Raw genomic sequence first — 21,670 nt, 5'->3', positions numbered from 1 at the left:
CTTTGTCTGTTAATTTAGCAGCTTCAGAGGTGAGGCGTTCTTTCCTTTCCAGTTATTTTAATAATTATTTTGGGGGGGTGAGCATAAACTGATTTAAAAAATGTCCACCACTCACAGACTAGAAAATGAAAACTTTGTTTTTGCTTAAATAAATTTCTTATAAGCCATTTTCTGGCTGAAATAAATTACATGTTAGGTTACAATAATTAAGCTAAGCAAAACAACTTGGACAAAAAAGCTTAACTTGAAATAAAAGGTAATTTACATAAAATAATCTAATTAAAAGGATACATCTTTAAAATTGTGCAAAAGGTCCCAATTTGAACCTTTGCTGTAACTGGGACAGTCTTTTGTCCCCTTGTCACTGAAACCCCACCCTTCGGCTGCGCTTTGTTCAAGCAGCTCCACTGAATATTCACATGCACTGAGGTGGAGCAGTCAGTGTATGAGGGGAGTAGCCAGCCTTCCAGTGAATCCATCTGCTGCTGGGAGGTCCCGCCCAGACCCAAGAGAAAAAAAAAGTGTGGGGGGGGGGGACTTAACAAGGATGATGATTGAGAACAAAATGCAGACGGAGGGAATTTTGCACCAATGCGGCCATGCTGAATCTCTCCTAAATTTAAAATCTGCACAGCCATATAAATGAAAGTTTGGTCTCATTCATGCATGTACGATAACAGTAATGTTTCAAAGAGCTGAGTCATGGCTGAACATTAAAGCACAGATAATGGCTCCATTGATTGATTATCCAGAAATGCCCTGGAGCCCATCTGTGATCTATTTCAAACAACAAGGACTGGATACTTCTAAAAAGTTAAAAAACACTTCTAAAGGCAATCTATTTTCTTGACGCTAAAGCATTAAAAAAAGGAGTTTTTTTTGATCAATTGAAAACTAAAAGACAATGAATGTTTAAAGATCCACTCTAATGTTTATACTGTTCTTAAGATGTTTTTGTAGCATTTTGCTCATGAAGGGGGGCAAATATTAAGAAATTTACGATTAAAGCTGCATTTCTGAGTTTTTATATTTTCAAATCATTGTGAATCAGGAGTAGACGAAGAATGCCGATTGAAATAACTGTTATTACCTGCAAACTGGAAAATGTTTTTAGATCAGTTACTGAGGGCAATTTCCCACGGCACACTTGATCATCTCCCACGGCACACCTGTGTGCCGCAGCACACTGGTTGAAAAACACTGCCCTAAACCATCTCGATTGGCTTCAGGTCCGGTGACTGTGGAGGCCAGGTCATCTGGCACAGCACCCCATCACTCTCCTTCTTGGTCAAATAGCCCTTACACAGCCTGGAGGTGTGTTTGGGGTCATTGTTCTGTCGAAAAATAAATGATGGTCCAAGAAAACGCAAACCGGATGGAAAAGCATGCCGCTGCAAGATGCTGTGGTAGCCATGCTGGTTCAGTATGCCTTCAATTTTGAATAAATCCCCAACAGTGTCACCAGCAAAGCACCCCCACACCATCACACCTCCTCCTCCATGCTTCAAGGTGGGAACCAGGCATGTAGAGTCCATCCGTTCACCTTTTCTGCATCACACAAAAACACGGTGGTTGGAACCAAGAATCTCCAATTTGGACTCATCAGACCAAAGCACAGATTTCCACAGGTTTAATGTCCATTCCTTGTGTTCTTTAGCCCAAACAAGTCTCTTCTGCTTGTTTTTTTAGCAGTGGTTTCCTAGCAGATATTCTACCATGAAGGCCTGATTCACACAGTCTCCTTTTAACAGTAGTTGTAGAGATGTGTCTGCTATTAGAACTCTGTGTGCCATTGACCTGCTCTCTAATCTGAGCTGCTGTTAACCTGCCATTTCTGAGGCTGGTGACTCGGATGAACTTATCCTCAGCAGCAGAGGTGACTCTTGGTCTTCCTTTCCTGGGGCAGTCTGCATGTGAGCCAGTTTCTTTGTAGCGCTTGATGGTTTTGGGACTGCATTGGGGAGACTTTGAAAGTTGAGTGTGCAAAGCAGTAATCAAATCAAAAGGTGGCTACTTTGAAGAACCTACAATATGACATATTTTCAGTTTTTTCACACTTTTTTGTTATGTTTATAATCCCACATGTGTTAATACACAGTTTGGATGCCTTCAGTATGAATCTACAATTTTCATAGTCGTGAAAATTAAGAAAACTCTATGAATGAAAAGGTGTGTCCAAACTTTTGGTCTGTACTGTAATTTATTACACAAAAAGTAACATGAGTTAAAAATGCAAATGTGAAGAAAATAATGCATAACCTGAGCCAGAAGAGTGCTAAAAAGTAACTAAATTCGGTCTGATGTTAACTATGTCCAAAATACTCACAACTCTGGTCACAGCTCACTCATCATTAACCTAGTCTGTGTCACCTGCCCAACAGATCGATGTCTTCAAACTGACAGGTCCAGACAATGTTCAGATTTGCTGAGTGGTGCGTCTGACGGATCCAACTTGTCCACTCGCGGCTCCATGTATCATTTATGAATGAGGAGACAGTGATGAACGCTGATATTACAGCTAACGTGACAGGAGCCAGGTCAGCCTGTCAAGGCAGAGCCCATGCAACCACTGCAATGATGGATAATGGTACATCCCACCAGCAAAAGAAAAAAGGCTGCCATGATACATTTACACATCCCCATGTGACGATGTCCAAAGACTCACTGGGAGTCAATACACATTGAAACGCACACAACCAAAGACAGATCAGCTGATATAATTGTAATATACGGTCACATCAACCCCTTTGTCTTAAGTATAACTGGAAATCTTTCTCTTTCATAAAGGCCAGGAATTTGTATTGGGCTTCTAATCAGAATTATGCTAACTAATGACCCAAAAAGAAAAAAAAAGCAGTCCCACAACTAGAAGACCTGCAATTTCTGCAAAAATGCATGTCAAACTGTTTTTATAGATTAAAATTAATATTACCGGTACTTAAAAAAAAGTCTATAAAACCATCTAAATGTCAAATATTAGTCATTTACCGGGGTTAATCACTCCTGGACTGATATGATTTTGAATGAGTTAAAAAAAAAACTGCTAAATCCATTTGCATTTAAATATAATCTGCATTAACATTCCGTTCTTCTTTCTCAATTGAGATTTTTCATTTTTCTTATTTCACTAAGTATATGATTTACAACCAGCTGCTTACATGTAACTTTGTCATCACTGGTTTAATCATTACTTTCATTTCTTTAACACAATTAAGGATCTTTCTTAGCTTTTTGAAAACATTTTTTTTATTTTTTGAAATGATCTTTAGTGGTCACCCAAGCTTTTTATGGTTTTGCATTATTTACCTTTCTTCTTCCCCTTGTTTATTAAGCACTGAGCATGTTCTTCCAAATTTGTTGGGGGGGGAGAATTGAACAAGGACTTTGATAAATCCTTAAAGACCCACTCTGATGAAAATCCCTTTTTTGGTCATTTTACCATGTTCTTGGGGCATTTTTCTTGTGATGGAGGACATAAATATAGTTAAGCTTAAATTTGCATCTTTGAGTACACTTTCAATCAAATCATTGTGAAATAGGAGCGGACGAAAAAATGTCATTGGCAAAAGCTTGAAGCTGTGACATAGGTGCTACAGTCAGTAGTCTGCAAGCTCATTGTTCCATTCTGAGGCATCCACTGTAGACAAATAGTACGTACATGTACGTCTTTGTTTTCCTCTTCTGAGCTGACGCCTGGCTCAAAATTCTACGGCTGGATAGCTCTAATGTTGCTCACCATTTGTAAGGGTTGTGAAGGGTTGTAAGCTAGCAGGAGAGCATGTAAACACAGGGATGATGGGAAATAGAGATTAGAGAAAGAGATATTCTTTATTGATCCCACATTGGGGAAATTCAATTGTTACTGCAGTTCAAAAAGAATGACAGCAATGTGCAAAAGAATGAGGGGTGTTCAAAATGTGCGAAAATACAAATACAAAATGTGCAAAAATAGGAAAAGTAAAAAAGTAAAAAAAAGTAAAAATAGGGGGCTTACTCTGCACCAAATGTTCTGCCCACAACTCAGAGGATGATTTCTGATGAACTACAGCCACTCTGCAGAAATTATGTCGTAGAAAAAAACACAGGTTTTTTGACTTAGCTTAAAACCAACATAATCCTCATCAAAAGACCACTGGGGACACTTTTACAACGAATCAAAAGATAATTGGAATGGGACTTCAGTGTCTTGCTTCAACATTCATATATTTTCACAGAAACTGAAATTCTGCCAGCATCATCCAAAGGCAATGTATTAATATTATTACTATTATTATTATTATTGTGTACTACTCTGCGTTACATTCTTGTGATTCCAGCTGGAGCATTCCAGGATTCGACAACAACCCATTTAACAGTCCTGAGCTCACATGACATATTCTAATGATACGGATTGGCAACTGGCCAGATGCAGCTTTGTGGTTCCCTCCATGCTACAAAAAGATGTGATGTCAAATGAGCCAGAAGGTTGTTTATAATTTCCTGCGGCGCATGGCGAAATTCCTTTGGATTAAAAGGACTAGCAAACATCCTTCTGGTCAGTCTTCTCTTTGACCGGTTGACAAAACAACGCTGATTTCCCATGCTGAAAACATCTCCACCACTGACCACAGAGGGGTAATAAAATCTCACTGAGAGGCAAGTCAGTTTACATCTGACGAATCTTTCACCGCATTTCCCGTGATCTGGACACAAAACAATTTTCCCAAATGCCTAAAAAAGTGCCTCAAACTATTTCAGTGACAGTTAGTAAAAAATAAACTTTTGTTTCAGTTTCACTTAAGACGGAAGACAAAACTACATTTAATTAGCATAAAAAGAATCAAACTAGGTCAAAAGTGCAGAGGTGGTTCTTTGTTTTATAGATTGTTGTTAAACTGAGGAGAGAAAAAAGATAATTCTGTGCATTTGTCTGTGGGTTAGCTCAAAGGCATTCCACAAGATAAGACTGAAATATTTGAGGCTTCAGATCCGACATCTCTGACCCACAGACATTTGAGTGGGAAATCATTTTTTTTAAGCATTCATCGCCACCCCTCTCTCCCTCCCCTCCACAGGATTTCCTTCAGACACAAAGACCGCAATATGCTGCCAAACAGATAAGTGACTTGTTACTGAGACTTCATTCCTGTCATTCATACTTTCTTACAAAAGGCGTTGATCACACTGCAGACCCCTCAGATTAAAAATGCAGGAAATCAATTACAGACAGACGTGTAAAAATAAAACTATAACTCTTAAAAAGACACCATTTGGTTAATATTCATTTGTTTTGAATAAAAAAAGCAAGCTATCTGAATACAAGATGCGTTTGTAGTTTTGGTTTTAGTTAATTGAGTTTTGTCATTCAGGATTAGAGTATTAATAAGTCACAAAACTGGTTTAATCTACTGTCCATCCACCCATAATGCTGGAAGATGCCATCTTTGACTTGTCTTTTATTTTTTTATTTTTTTAATTAGAAGCAGGCTGGGTTTCGGTCAGTAGGAAACTGGGCTAAATGACTTTTTAGCGTCAAGATATGACAACATTTGTCCATTTGTTTGGTTAGCATTGAAGACCTTTCAATTAGAACATGCAACAATGCAGCTTGCCAGCTTGGGCAAATTTCTCTTCCTTTCCTACTTAAGCCTCTTTCGAGTGTAGATTTGCTGATGTGGTGTGGTTCTTTGTCTTGATATTTGATCCAGTTTCAGGCAGCTAAAAGCTGTCTGCCAGACATCATCTTGTTCAGAGCACCCTGGCATCTGTATGAGTTTGTGTTGGAAAAGCCAAAATCATCACCCCTCCTCCCCTATGCATGTCAATGGGGTTGATGTGTTTGTGTTAAAATGCTAAATGGCTATTATTTGTGATAAACATGGCTTAAAATCAAGACATCTCTTTAAACAACATTGTTCCTGAAGGTTAGAGGGCAACAAAAAAAACCTTGGCAGTGCAAACCTCAGCTACGTGCCGACAATGAAATACAAAACTGCGACTTTTTTGACAGCTCAATAAGTAAAATTTATAATGATGTTTATTCAAAAAGATAAACTTATAAAACCATTTTTAAAAAAGTTTTTTTAAGGCTATGTTAGAGTTACAATTTATGCAGAAATACAATAAATGCAATAAGCCAAAAAGCAACATTTTAAAGAAGAATCTCGAGGAAAACCTGGCTCTTGAGAGAAAGAAAAGCTATTTTATAAAGAAAAAGGAAAAAAAACATTGTGTGCTAATGCAACATTTCTGCTCCTTCTTAGCTTCTCATTGTTGCTAATCCTTAATTGTCAAGTTCATCAGTATTCGTGTGGGTAATTCTAAGGTGAGATGGGGTCACAATGAGGTGATCAAGAGGCCTTCTTACCTTTCCATATTCGGTCCCTAGAACCAGACACAAGTCATCACAGGAGCTGACGGTGGAAGGCAGCAAGTGCTCTTTGTGTCTGAGCCAGACACGCGCTCCCTGCAAGAGAGCAACAGCCCGGCTTTAGCATCCGGACAAGAGAGGCACCGAAATTTCACATAAAATACATCTGCATTTGCGTTTACAAACAGCTATGGATTTGTGAAAATGCACAACTAAACCAGACGAGTGAACAAAAGCTCAAATATTCACAGAAAACCATGCTTTTTTCCTGTTTCTCTGAGAATGTTTCTTTCTTCCTACCACATGGCCATTTCTAAGACTGGAAAGATGTGGCAATTGTCCTGATTGAATGTCAGAAAAAGGTTAAGCTCATCAGATTAGTTACTCTATAAAACCATCAAAAAAGCTTTTAGTGTGCGACTTGTTTCTGAAGGAGACAGTTTACAGAGTGGCTGTACCTCAGAGAGTACAGTAATCGCCTGCTGATTGGTCGCCTGGTTGTTCCATGGCGTTTACAGACAGTGTGTTCTAAGGCCCCACAATTAACTCCATGTCGTCCCTCAAACACCCATCAGTGTGTCACAGTCTTTGTAAGCCCTCTGAATAAAAGCATGAAAGATCTCAGTTTCGGATTAAGCTTTAGTACACTTTAGCAAAATAAATCAATACAAATGCATCTCTATTCACTATGTTTCAGTGGGGCAAACCAGAACGAATGGTTCACCATTAGCCTGGATGGGATCCTGTTTTCAGATGAAGATTAGGTCCGGCGCACTGCAGCTGGTCTGGGCGGCCGGGTGTCCTGTGTTTGTGTATCCATGTGGAGTCACTGACCTTCCCAGACGTGTTTGTTAGCAGCTCAGTAACCAGAAGCAAAAACAGGAATCTGAGGCTGATTGCTTAGATGAGCTGCCATTTCCTTACAGTGGTGGATATACAATTTTAGAATGACCACGTCGTTCTGGACTTTGTGGAGTTGTAACAGTGCCAGTTTATCGAAAGGATGTGACAGAAACGGAATCCACTATAAAACTTGTAGAAATGTAGAAGTATATTTTGTATGTTGTCTGGCTTCTTGGTAAAGCCCCCCGTTTAGGCACAACTGAGTCACGGCTTCTGTCAAAAAACTTGTTTCTTAATACCCATACATCATTCCATGCGTGACCACTGACGTGGTCAGTCAAGCACGGCACATAAGTGAATTGTGTGTGTACAATGAAGCATAAACTGAAAACAAAAAAAAAAATCAATATTCATGGATTCTGCTAGGAAACATTATACAAGGTCACCACTTTCAGACATCAATCCTCATTAACTATTAACAGGCTGCTCCATGTGCACAAACTCTTGTCCACTGAGTGCTGATGTGTCTTCCACCAGGGTCAGGGGTAAGATCAGGAGGCTTTCAATTCATAAACTCATACGACAAATTCTTTCAAACAGATAGAGGAATCAAAACCAAATGAGATCTTGTCATTAAATGTCATTAAAGTCCCATTTCAATCATCTTTTCTTTAGGATAATGCAATTTTTAGTCAAAATCAGAAAACCTGTCGTTTTCTATCAGATATTTTTTTCAGAGCAGCAGAATTTTATTAGAAATTTGTCTCCGAGTTGTGGGCATGACTGTTAAGGTAGCGTAAGCCTGCCCCCTTACCATCATCCATTTGTTTATATCCTCATTGCTAGCTTACAGCCCTGTAGACCCCAACCTAACATTATCGGTGCAACATAAAAGCCGAGCAATGTTAGAGCTATCCAGTCGTACAGTTTTGAGCCAGATGCCAGCTCGAATGAGGAAAACTAAGACATACATCGGGCTGTCCATTTCCAGGCCTTGAGGGCCAGTGTCCTGAATGTTTTCCAATCAACCTGCCATTGAAGCTCCTTATTGGCTAAACACATCGGATCCAGGGGATCAACAGCAGATAAGGCAGGGTTTCTGGAAAGTGGGCCAGCCCCCAATACCTGGAGTTGGACACCACTGATGTCCATGGATCTATGTGTGTGCGAATGGATGCTTTAGAATGGAGCGGAGCAGGGAGCTTGTGGCCTGCCCAGCATACTTTCCAAATCACAAATAGGCTGAAAACTGCATTTTTCTGTCTGCTCCTGATCCACAATGATTTGATTAAAGAAATACTTAGAAAAACAATTTTAAGCTCAATAATTTTCTTTATATATATGTCCTCCACGAGAAATATGCCACAACAATGTGTTAAAAACACCACAAATATCATTTTAATTGGAGTGGGTCTTTAACAGCTTAAAATGTCTCATTCATCTGGGATCTCATCCTCTATCTGAGATTTGGGCATTTATAAATTAATTAACATTAATCCGTTAAATCAGCAATTGTAAAAAATATTTCTTTTATCAAGGTTTATGTTTTTTCTGAGTTGGCTAATGGAACAGAGCAAAAATTGGCCATCCACCCATGGGGAATGACTGAGGGGTATAAAGGGGAGGGGGTAAATTAGGATGAAGAGGAGTGAGAAGGGGAAGAGGAAGGGTGTGGGGAGCTGATGTTGCCCCACCTGCTATTGTCTGGAAAAATACATCCACAAACAGAAACATCACACATATAAAGTGTGTGTTGCAACACGGGGCCACATTTGAACCCAGTTTCCACAGAATATAAGGTGACTGGAGATTTTCATACTAGCCAGTGACCGTGTCTGCCTGGCACCAGATTAGCATGCAGGGTTGATTCAGGAAAAGCTCCTCCACGTGAGCCCACAGCAGAGATTAATCAGTTTACTCTAAAGATTTTAAAAAGCTTGGTTGTTATTACGTAATTGAAAATCCTGTAGGTGGGGCCCAGATTTACCAGAAACCAGCCTGTACACTTGATCCAGAGCAGATTCTTTTGACTAACCATCACGTTGACGGTGTAGAAACACTAACATGTTGTAATACTGTGAATTTAGTGAGTTGCACATGTAAAAAAATAACAAAAATGGGCATGCTGGGGCAGGAGAAACTGGGATGGCTTGCGAATAAATCACCTGCAGATTTTTTCAAGATTAATTTTCGAAGGCGTTGGTTAATTAGCAAACTCAGTGAAAACAGATGTTAGGCAAACATTATCAGATCAAAGAAGATCAAAAAATTCACAAAACCTTCTCAAAACGAGATGAATTCTTTCACTTTAGTAGCCATTGCAAAGTTGATGTGAAGACTTCGTGTCTGTTCAAAATGATTACAATTTTGTAGAACCTTGCTGCTACAAAAGATTTATAACTCAACGTCACATCTTAACGAATTCAAGCCTAATGAAAGGAAAAATACGCTTTCTTACTATTCTTAAGTTTAATAAACAAGGACACAAAAAAACCTAAAAATTAATGTAGTAATAGTCTTATGACATATCAAGATCTTGATTTTGATTATATTGTTTTTAGCCAAAATCAAAAAACCTGTGTCACTTTTTTAGACAAAGTTTTTCAGTTCATTAGAAATTTGCCTCTGAGTTGTTGGTAGGACCGTTGGTACAGAGCAAGCCCACTCCCCCTTCCCCTCCCCATTACTGAAAGCTCTGTGTCTACATGTCCTCCTGCTTTTTTACAGCCCTTCACACCTCAACCTTACATGATCTATTTAGGCGTAACAGATACAATCTTTTTCAAACTGGAGTATTTCTCGTCCTGATTCAAATTTTGAATAGTGAAATACTCTGAAATCAATTTTAAGCGGAAATTTCCATATATATGTTCTCTATCATGGGAAAAATGCCACAAAAACATGTTAAAAACACTAAAAAACAATTTTCATTGGAGTGGCTCTTTAATGATTTGATCTGTGACTTTTATTTCAAACGGAGCACTTGAGCGCAGCTGCTGGAGAGCTTTTAAACAATAAGCGCAATTTTGTAAGGATTCTAACAGTTGGGATAACTAGGACACCATTAAAATAGCTCAAAAGATGATTTAAGTGGTTCTTTAAATCAGAGAATTTAGAGTATTAAGAGATGCCTGTCATACGTTTTAAAGTGAGTGCGTTTGTAGGAACAGTCCCACGGCTTAAACTTATCTTATCTTAAAAAAGAAACATCACTGCTCTGCTTCCAATCAGCCCCGATTCTAGATCTGCCTAAACATGCAGATCTCCTCCACATTTTGACACACTTAAATAATTGATTAAAAATCTCCTTGTCACTCATGGCTGAGACTATGTTCCCTTCAGTGCTTAACTTAGTTTCTGGTAACTCAGACTTTTTTTTTTACAGTCAGCATTCATCTATATGTGCAGTCATTAAAAAATAATAAAGACTTCTTACACAGTTCCTTATTAAGTATGTTATGTTAAACACCAATATTAATTATTCCAAATTTGATTGAATATTTTTGAAAAATGTTTAAGGGTTAATTTTAAGAATCCTACTGATTACCCAGAATCGCTATCTGCAAGTAAAGTTTAGGTTAATCGGAGAGGCATTAGGCTGACTGGCGTGCCCAATTGACCAACACAGAACTGTGTTTATCCATTTGTTTGGTCATGTCAGCGTGTGCGCAAAGACTCTGAGGCCCGAGGGTATAAAGTCAAGATAAATTGTCTCAGCCGCAGCAACAGATGGTCCAGAAAAGCTCCGCCCCTCGCCGTCCTCTGGAGCTCTAAGTCAGGACAAAGGAAGCCACCTCTGACTGAGAGCTCGGAAGTTAACCAGGCGGAAATATCCCAAACAAAAGGCAGCTGGGACACAAAGGGGCACGGGTATCAGCTTGGGTTGAGGCTAACAGACTTGAATTACCTCACACTGCACAACTAACCTTTCCAACAACAACGAAACAATCGCTTCTCGCATACTAATCACTGGAAAGTACACTGCACATTTGGTAATAAAGTCCAGTCATCTCTGGGTTTAATTACTAGGTGTCAGCTGACTTCTCTCCTAAGTCTTTGCTCACCACATGTTTTAATGATTAGATTAAAAAAGTAAAATTGAAACGCTGCCACGACATCTCCAGCTGCAGCCAAAATCACATTCCTATCGCTGCCTGTCAAAGGCCACGTGTAGCATTGCTGAGGCAAAACCAGCTGACAATAGTAATTCAAGCCACCAAAACAGTCTGTAAGGCCACGTCCCATCATGCTCTCTGACACAGAAGCCATGCTGGCCAGATGATGTGATCCCTGAGCTCCAGGTTTAAGTTTCTGCAGTTTGGATAATGAACAACAGCTCAGAGTTTTCTAATGAATACCCCCCTAAATATTTAAGAGCATACAAAGCACGAGGTGCTGCAGCTCTTTCTTTCTATCCCAGAAAAGAAGTTGAGAAAGGCAGTGACAGCAAAAGATAACCAATTAACCGAAGAGTTACCACTTCATTGTTATAAGGTAATTTCTTGAATAGTGGTGTAGATTCAGGAAATTGTGATGAACAGAGATAGCCAGCAGACAGCAGTGAGCAGCTGTTCACAAGTTTGACTCTAGTGCTATTCCTGTACTGTTGACAAATATCTTCACTAGAAGCTATAAAAGAAAAAAATTACACAAAAACAAATAAATGGCAAACATGTCGACTGCCCTTCTTGACACAACTCTGCCCTTCTGTCTGACACAACCAGCACAGGGGGACCCAGACCTGCCTAACTATAGCCATACGGGCTACAGTTAGGCAGTGGAGTAAATAAACCACTGTTTCTCTTTACATATCCCTGGAAAACACTGGTCACCTTGAGTTTGGTCACATGATCTACTGGTTTGCATTGGACCCTTTTAGAAAGTCTTATATTTTGTTACAGTAAAATTATTACATTCTTAACCCTTGTGCTATCTTAGATGACCCCACCCTTACATTGACGTGTTCTCCCTACCATGACAAAGGTGGACAAAGGTGGAAAGATTTCATGTAATCCATGGACACCAGTGAAGATCACAAAACATTGAAGAAAATAGGTTCAGCACACTGACTTTTGGGGTCTAGATGACCCAACTCCCAATGTTAAAGTGCCTAGGATAGCACAAGGGTTAAAGAAATATTACCAGGATGACTGCCATTTGAACTAAATCTATACACAGAGGCAATAATAAAGACAATAGAGTGCTTCTTTCATGAACAAAGTTAAGCCATTTTACAATGGAGTCTATGGGAACTTACATGTAGATTTAACATGTTATCTAGCAGGTATTGAGGAAAATGGCGTAGTTTCTGTCACTTCTTTTACAAACCTCGTTTCTGTCACTTCTTTTACAAACCTCCTTCAAACAGGAAGTCAAACATCTCCTTCTAGGCATCAATTTAGAACCATTAAATACCAGTTATAAATCCAAGTTCAGTCCAACAGACTTGTTGATCATACATGTGACTCAGGTAATGTGTTGTCTTCTAATTAATAGGACAACAAATTCTATCCCCTTTTGAAAAATTTTGACAAATAAAATCCCAAAGTCATATCCCAGAGCTCTTTAGTAATCCAAGAGCAACATGGATCATTACTTGTCTTTCACAACTATAAATTGAAGAGAACCTCTTAATGTGCACTAAAGCAACGACACAAAGCACACCAGTAAGCCCAGCTCCACAGTTAAGGTAATAAAATGAGTTTTGGAGTGCCTTAAATCTTAATGCAATGCTACCAAATGAGCTTAAATGAACAAGTAATGCTAAAATCCTTTAATCTGCTGAATTAAAAAAAATTTACAAGTAGTAAAAGTTCAAATTGTCACAAACAACAATGCAAAAGAATTAATGCCAGCTACTGCAACCCCTCTATTGAGCTTGTTTCTGTTAAAGGGGAAACAATGAAGTGTTTGTGACACGTTTGCAAACTAAAACATTGTCTAATGGTCAGTAATCTTCTAAAGCCTCATTAAGACATACTGGTAGGTAAAAAATAAAAATGGAAAAAAAGAGATATAACACATGGTATAAATTCCTATGAACCCACTGGGCGTTTTATAGGCTCTAAGGAGCAACATCTTAGCTATAGATCAAGTTCTGTCATTGACTTGTAAGAGATCAAAACATTTCTCAAAAGGTCTTAAACTGTTGTTCTGGGAAGGAAGTATTGAATGAAACCTGTCCTACATTTTCCTGTCTTTGTTTTTTACTCCCTCTGCACCATCTGTCTGCAGCACAGCCAGCCTGAGGTGAGGGCAGGCTCTGGGGTGACCGAGGAGAGACATCAGATGATTAAAGGCCTCCTCTATAACATCTGTGCTGGGAGACGAATGAAGCAACAATGCAGAGAGCAGCTGATCAGAAATTTGCTAATGGAGGAGGAGGAGGAAGAGGAGGAGGAAGAGGGCTTCCCCGGGCTGTGATGGAGGAGGAGGGAGTGTGGAAGGAAATTCATCAACTGCTTTGAAAGCCTTAAAAAAGCTTGAAAATAACAGCTTTTTGACCAGAACTGTGATAGAAGTAAAAGTATAACTAATAATAACTTTAAAACAGTGTTTTGTTTACATGAGAAGACACTGATGAGCAACTGGGTCATAACAACAATTAAGCCTGTAGTTGTGGTGGATCATTGCATTTGCATGACTATGCCAGCAGACATTCACAGTCCCTGGAGGATGAAGAGGGCTCCTCCCGATCGTCGTCTGACGCCGCTAATCTGCTACGTTACTAACTGAGTTTGCCTAAAAGAATTTGCATAATTAATCATGTCTGCAGGAGCATGACATAAAGAAGAGGAACGCTTGGCTCGTTGCCACAGACTCTTTGCACAGTGAGACTGTCTTACACCCTTATCTTGAGGGAGCATGTTTTCATTCATTTCATTCCCATTTTCTAGATCACAGTTTAAGGCTTCACCTTGAGTTTCTGCGTTGGACGATTTTCAGCCAATGAAAAATGAGCATCATTGCAATGCATAGAATGCAATTACTGTGGGTTTGATTAGATTTTAAGTTCAACTTAGTAAACTGACAGTATGTGGGCCGCTTAGCAAAACCTTTTCATCCCCATGTCTCTGTCTGACTGCTAAAGGAATCCTAAAGATATTCGAGGAATGTTGCCCAGTCAGGACTCCTAGAGACTTTGGTTGTTTGTTTAACTTACATGTAAGGCATGGCCAGTGGGATAAGATATCAGACTCCTGTCTTTGACCTTCACTCCTAGTTTCACTTTTTGCAGGAAGCCAGCCCAACTGTTTTAAAACAACTCTAGACGTTCCAGCATAACAACCTCCTCACTCCATTCACCGGGCAGAGCCTTTTCACATAAAATCCTCAAAGAAATTCTCAAAACATAAAGGAGCTTGTTTGAATTGTGTTGGTATTTATAGAAGAAATCTTTAACTTTCCATTTCCAACTACAAAATAAAGGATTGAGGAGAAATATATAAATACAAAATGATGAGGACTAAGTACTGAACCATTCTAAACCCATACTTTTAGGCATTATTGGCATACACCTATTTTGAGCTTAACTTGTTTTTTATTATCTAGCCACAAGTTAAGCTTTAATGACTGGCTCTTTCTCACTCTAACAGAGCTTTCTAACTGTGATGCATTAAACAGCTGATCCGAGTGTACCGTAGTTAAGCACTTGTTAGTTAAAGAATCTATTTACCGTAGAGCTCGTAAATAATCTTATTTTTGTTTGCTTGTACACCCGAGTCAAAGGACACTTTCACATTCAACTGTTAAGTCTTCACCATTTTTTTCTACTCAAATATCTTGTCAGGCCACAGTTTTATGCAGACCAAACACAAACGTCTGCATGAAAACAAATGGTCCTGATTTACTTGCAAGGAAATTTTGGTGAGGTTCCATACAGTGTGATTGCGAATGCATAATCAACACACCAAAGAGGGGAAGTAAACCACAGAAAGAAAATGAATCATGCACAGGAGCAGAAACAATAACCCATCCATCCATCCATTTTCTCAACCTTACAGGGTCACGGGGCTGCTGGAGCCTAACCTGGCCACTGTCAGGCAAAAGCGGGGTACCAGTTGCAGGGCCACAATAACATACCCATACACACACGCACACTCACACCTAGGGGGAAACATTTTTAATATTGTAAATGTGGTTTTCAGATGTCAAATTTTCAACAAGAAATAGTCAGGAGCAGGAAGTGCTGTATTTCTTTTTCATGTTGTTTTATTAAAGCTCATTTCAGGTACTATCACCCCCAGTAGGACAGCTGATGTGTCTCCATGACACTTCCAGGTTTGGTGCAGTTTTAAGTGTGAAAGGAAATCAAAACAAATGCAAAATTTGGGAGCACATATTTCAACTGACTTCCCTGGACTGTACTAAGATGATTAAGTTGCACTTGCTCAATTACAGCTTTCTTATTTATCAGCAGGTCTGTTTGTTAGCGTTCCTGCTCTGTTCTCTATTTGGACTGCTTAGGTCATTACTGCAATAGATAGGTTGTGACCAAAGACGAATTTGCTCATGACAGGTAATCTGGCATGTAGAGTCTTGAAAACACAGAATCTCAACATGTTATCCTGCACAGCTTCAGGCAAAAACACACAAACATGCCTGGGTGCTCTAACAACATAAAAAGAAAAGAGATAGGAAAGTTAGCATGCTGTGACTGTGAGTTTCACTATAGTTAAACTCCACAGAATATGGAAAACATGCCACATGAGTGTTTAATATCTCTTTACTCTTTTAAATTATAACTAAACACTGATTTTTTATTGGATTAAAGAAGGCTGTTTTGCTGAGAATACTTTTACATGCATGGATGGATGTTTATGTAGTTATTGGAGGGTTTTGCATTCAGAGACTTGCACGCTGCAATCTGTAATGACCTGCCTCTGTGCAGAGTAATCATAAGGGGTTAGAAGAGGAAAGTCAACATCTGGGCTGGGAGCAGTAATCACAGGTCGGCTGTTATTAAGCTGCCAGATGAGACCTCTTAATTTAGAGGATTTAAGCGACACCCATAATAAACTCAGTATCTGTAAGTACAAAGCAGCTAAGGTGAAGACTGACAAACTTGTGTCTCTGTGAGTGTTTGTGTGACATTGGGCAAGCAGAACCAGCCACATTAATTTCCTATGGATGTGATTACCAGACAAAAAGATTGCTGCCAAATCTGAAAAAGTTAATCTGGAAGTCTCACAGTCCTAAAAATATAACGTATGCAGGCACGCAACAAAGGATGGGTGCATTATAATGCAGATTCAATAGTTACATGTGCAGGAGGCCTTCGAAGAAAATAATAAGAGTAAAGTTAAAAAAAAGATGAGATACTCTTGTTTTTATCACTAATGAGACTCTTAGTTGAAGTAACTAATAAAAGTATCTTTATTAAGAACAATGACAGCAAAAAAAAAATATTGAATGAATAACAGTTTATCAAGGAGGTTTAGACATTTTTTACATGATTCCTATCAACTAGATACAGACAAAAAAAGGGTTTTGAACATGATTTATAATGTTGATATTTCTCTTGTAGTATTGATTATTTCATTTGAGTGAAAATGATATACGTACGGTCAAATCAAACCAACAAATCACTCAATGCAGGAACGTTAAAGATGACAACAAATGAAAAAGCAAAGGAAAAAGTTCTAAAAAACAACAATTCATTTTAAAAAAATCAAAGCAAAAATTCCAGACCAAAACACAATTTGATTAAAATAAAAAAAAATAAAAAATGTAATGTTTTAGAAGACAAAAGTAATTTACAGAATTACAAATGAAATGTAAAAAGGTGAAACACATCAAGAAACCGGAAAAGTTAGGTACTATGGAACATCACTGATTGGAGTGATGTTGGTGTGATATGCACTCCAGGGCCACCGTACAGACGTGTTTGCATAGCCAAGCCCCTAGTGGTCACTTGGTCAACTCATCTATCTCCAGTTATTTTAGACTAGAAACAAGCTTCAGTTCTAAAGTCACACAGTAATCCTTTGATGACAACCGGTAAGAAAAACAGTAACTTGGGTTTGGAATTAAACCTCAAATATTTTTTGCTACTCCAGTTTCACAACTAAAAAAAAAAAAAGTCGAACAACAAAAAACACAGTAGTGACAGTTCTGAAATGAACTTTACTTGGAACGATGCAGATATGAGTGATTCATATTTTAGAGCAAGTCACATCTAGAGATGATCTGACACACTCAGAGCAGGAAGGATGGGTGTTAGTGCTCAATTTCCTATCCTTTTGTGATAATATTCCATAAAGACACTTGAGATACTTGAGAATACATGCAACGTGAAATTATATATATATATATATATATAAACTGTTTAGGGCAGAAAATCAGATGACTCCAGATTCTTTACCGTTTGTCCATCAACATTATCTAATAGACAGGAGGACATTCTTCTTGTTACTTATTGAGCAGCTGCTAAAAGATAAATACATATTTACTTTTCATGACTGCTGCACAGACAGCTTTGTCTGAAAAGCTTGGTCATGTAGCAGATCAAGTAAAGTCAACAGCTTGGTGTCAGCAGGAGGTTATCACAGCACTCTGCATCTATGCGAAGTTCAGCCTGGAGATAAAGGGGAGGGGGGGTCAGATTACTGATACAGTTGTATGAAATGCAAACACCAAGCTGGAGGTTGAAGTTACTGGCCTAACAAAACGGTTCAATGGGTTATTGAAGTTTTACAAAGCATATTTAAACTGTTGCTTCTGTCAATAAATTCAGAGCTGTTTTATGAGCCTCAGCAACGCTCCTGATGCTGTCGATCTGTGTCATTAAGAGTGAGGATTATCCCTGTTTTCTGCTTTGTGGTCAGACAATGTCTGCTGATAATTAGCTGCAGCATTCTTGTGACGGATTAAACCTTTTCCCGTCTGCACCAAAGCTGCTGGATTTCTGCTGAAGCGCAATAAAAGCACAGCCTTTGCACTGTGCAAACCATTAACAGCCAACATCGTCTGAAAATTCACTAATTAGATGCGATCTTGCTCAGTCTCTGTTTAAGGTTTACTTCAGACTCAGCAGAGATGCTTAAAAGACCCTGGATTGAAAAAATGGATCCATTGAAGTTTTAATGGAAAAATGTCTCACTCCAATCATCTTTCAATCTAGTACTAAAGCGTTAACAGTGGGATTTTAATTATGATTATACCATTTCTGATCAAAATAAAAAAAACTGTTGTTTATTAGGTCATAGTTTCTGTAAAGCTTCATTAGAAATTGACCTCTGAGTTGTGGGCGGGACTGTTGGTGTGGAGTAAGCCTGCCCCCTTTCTCATCCTCCGTTAATGTGCTCTCCAGCTAGCTTACAGCCCTTCACTCCCAACCTAACATTAGCAGCATTAATTCCATTAGCATTAATTTCTACATATATCATGAAAAAATTCCAAAAGAACATCTTAAAAACACTAAAAAACGATTTTCCTTAGAGTGGGTCTTCAACTTTGTTAAAAAAAAAGTTTCCACTTTATTTTTTAGTGAAAACTGGTTTTCTGAACCAAATAAAGAGATTTTGGATTGAAATTAAAAAAAAAACTCTTTCTCTAAACAATCATACATTGAACTGAATTGTAAAGTCAAAATCAAATCAGTTCAGTATGTTGTCAGTAATATTCCTTTTTCCTTTTTTTTGTACTTCCTTTAACAGCAATCTGCTTAGTAACAGAGCAAAACTGATGACAGAAAAATAGCACTCCAACAGGTTTCTCATGCTATCGGTGTCACCAGAGATCGTTAACCAAGCATTCTGGTCAACATGACACAAATAGCTATTAGGTCTACGGATGTTTTCAGGATGAAAAGAATGGATCTTCACATGTGAGTGTGTGTGGCTTACATGGGGCTGGGGGTCAGGACCAGGAATTTGGGATTCCCTCCGTCGGAGTATATTTAAGGTGGAAGAATTTGATGTGCAATGCAAGTAAGGAGTCCATGGGTGTGGAAAAATCCTCTTGTGGCTCCGCAGAGTGCAGCAGCTGCTGCTATAAAGGTTTTGAACATAGCTCAGATTCTACTTTGTCAACAGGATGTTTCATAGACCAGTAGAATATCTTCTGCGTGTGAGCGCGTGTGAATGATTCTATTTGTTAGAGGATAAATGAGAGGAAAAGGGATATTGGAATATAAATACACAATACCAACCAAATTCTTTGAGTATTTATGTTTTCCTGACATAAAAGCCAGTCGGATTCCAAAGTTTGACAGCTGTGAAGTACGCTCCTGTGAAAGTTTGAGACGGATTGGGTGTGTTGTAAAGGTGCAAAGAGTTTTATAGAGCTGGGTCAAGTGAAAAGAGAATGTGCTGAAGGACAGGAGGAGCATTCAGGATGGATTTTTGCACACACACCCTAGTAGATGTAGCTCCTCCCATTTCCCTCCTGTCATCATAAAAAAAACGTATATGGTTAAAGCACAAATGGAGTCAAATGAGGAAAATGATTTAAAAAGTGCTCTTATTGGTCATCAAAGAGATGAAAATCAGTGCAGTATTTCCTGCTGCACTTGTCTTCCCAGAGCTGAGTTTAATCCGTCTTTTTTGCTTCCAGAATTCCCACTTAATTAAATCCAAACTCAAGCTCTCTGGTGTTTCAGAAGCTGGCTTCTTTCCATGACACAGAAAAAGACGATAAAAACCAAGACAGGTCAGCCCTTTGCTGATAAAAGACACAATTGCTGTAGGTTGCATTTACAAATGATGCTCAGTAAATATGGTTTTACAGTAAATAAATACATAAACAATAAAAACAAACAATTTTAAGCAATGTTTTAAATTAACCTCCATGTATATTTTAAAATGTTGCAGATTTAAAACACGTAACGTAAAAAAAACCCTGAGGTCCGTTTTTATGCACAAAATACATACTAAATGTATAAAATAATATATTTCACTGCTTTTTATCATAATTTCTTTTGATGTGAATGGTTTTATGGTAATTTCTTTAGAATGTTCTGGATTATTCTGGTCAGACAGAAGCTTTTCGGATGCTAAACTGAATTTCTGTTAATACGTGGATTAAGACAAAAAAATAAAATGAGTTAAGTGCAGTTTAGAGGAAAAGCCAACAGATTAAGAACTAAATAAATAAGAATGAACATTTTCAATTCAAATAACAAATTTTAACTGCACTACCTATTGCTCTCCATCTGTTCACCGCCTGGAAGGTTAAAACAACAATATGGAAGCAACAGTTTAAAAAACTTTATTTAAAAAAAAACACAATAGAAGCATGTTTTTTTCCTATGTTCTGTGTGCTGTTTCCTCTACAATGTGTTAAAATTGAAGAAAAGACTAAACATCCCAACGTAAACAAGTGTAAATAAATAAATAAAAACAAATATTCAAGTTTTTTTCTTTTATAACAGATTTTGTTAAGTTATGGAGAAACTCAGGTACTCAGTAAAAGCTGGTTTCCTCCCAAAAACTGAACACTGAGTCACAGGAGGCATGCAGGGTTCATGCTGCTCCAGACAGGGACGAGACCCGGGACGTCCGTCTGCGCATGTGCACCCTCCTCTGAGTCACAGAGGAATGACAGACAGTCTTTACTGGAGGAGTCCGATGCACATGTGACACATCCAGCTAAAAGCTTTGCTTTTACAGAACAGGAATGGCTGGATGAAATATGTTGTAGTGTTTATATAAATTACTTTTTTTGGAGGGGGGGGGGGTATACTGATAGAGTGATGGGCGTCTTGAGGGGGGTATGGGTGTGGGTGATGTTCCCATCACAGCTGTATCCTGAGGATGTGTTAGAGACTTAAACAGCCTCCAAACCACCAAATTGAAAGGGTAAATTGTGGGTATTTTTTGGATATAAAGTTCAGAAAAAGAGGATTTGATCCAAAACCAGATAAGTCCAAACTACAATGGAAAAACAAAACAAAGACAATAACGGTGCCACACTCGTGGAGGGCTTATAAGGTCAATAAAAGCTGACTAAAATGCGTCAAAAGTTGAAAGAAAGTGAGCCAGCTTACCTCCACGAAGAAAGAATCCATCTCTGCGCTCGGCGGGTCTGACCTCAGGGTACCACGGAGGAGAGAGCGCTGTACTTCCTAATCATTTCCATCTGGATAAAATAAGTTCTCTAAAGTCAAAGTTTCTCAGAAGAACCCCCTAAAAACACACTCAAAACTACTGCAGCTCCGCTTCCCAGCCTGTTTTGTAAAGAGCGTCCTGACTGGGCCGGCCGCCGTTGTGGCGCTGCGCTGTCTCTGCTGTCCGCTCATTTCAATGGAGCCGGCATATCATGCGCGGGGGAGGCGCCTGCTGCCCGCGCCCCGCCCACCGGCACACGCCCTCTTTGTTTCCACTCCACAAAGGGCGCAGGCGGAGGACGAGCACGCTGCTAAAGAAATCCCCTTCCAACCCCGTTACCCTTTAAAAGAGGGAAAATAAATACACTTTATAAAAACAGGGAAAATATTCAGAAAACTATGTAATATGACAGTGTTATGACAGTAAATCA

The 21,670-nt window shown here is 38.8% G+C and overlaps 1 protein-coding gene across 1 annotated transcript in view; it reads right to left on the bottom strand.

The window, feature by feature from the left end:
* myo10l3 (myosin X, like 3) overlaps positions 1–21,434 on the bottom strand; it is a 56,227-nt gene extending 34,793 nt beyond the window's left edge. Inside the window, exons 1-2 of the mRNA XM_023950642.2 lie at positions 21,180–21,434; positions 6,347–6,445 (exon numbers count right to left, since the gene is read on the bottom strand). Of these exons, the coding sequence (XP_023806410.1) occupies positions 6,347–6,445; positions 21,180–21,200 (120 nt within the window). The 5' untranslated portion in view covers positions 21,201–21,434. The remainder of the gene's footprint in view (positions 1–6,346; positions 6,446–21,179) is intronic.
* Positions 21,435–21,670: the final 236 nt, after the last annotated feature.

Source organism: Oryzias latipes, chromosome 21 (assembly GCF_053564925.1).
Source record: "Oryzias latipes strain Hd-rR chromosome 21, Olatipes_Hd-rR_3.1".
Classification (NCBI taxonomy): domain Eukaryota; kingdom Metazoa; phylum Chordata; class Actinopteri; order Beloniformes; family Adrianichthyidae; genus Oryzias; species Oryzias latipes.
This window is presented reverse-complemented; position numbering and strand designations above follow the sequence as displayed.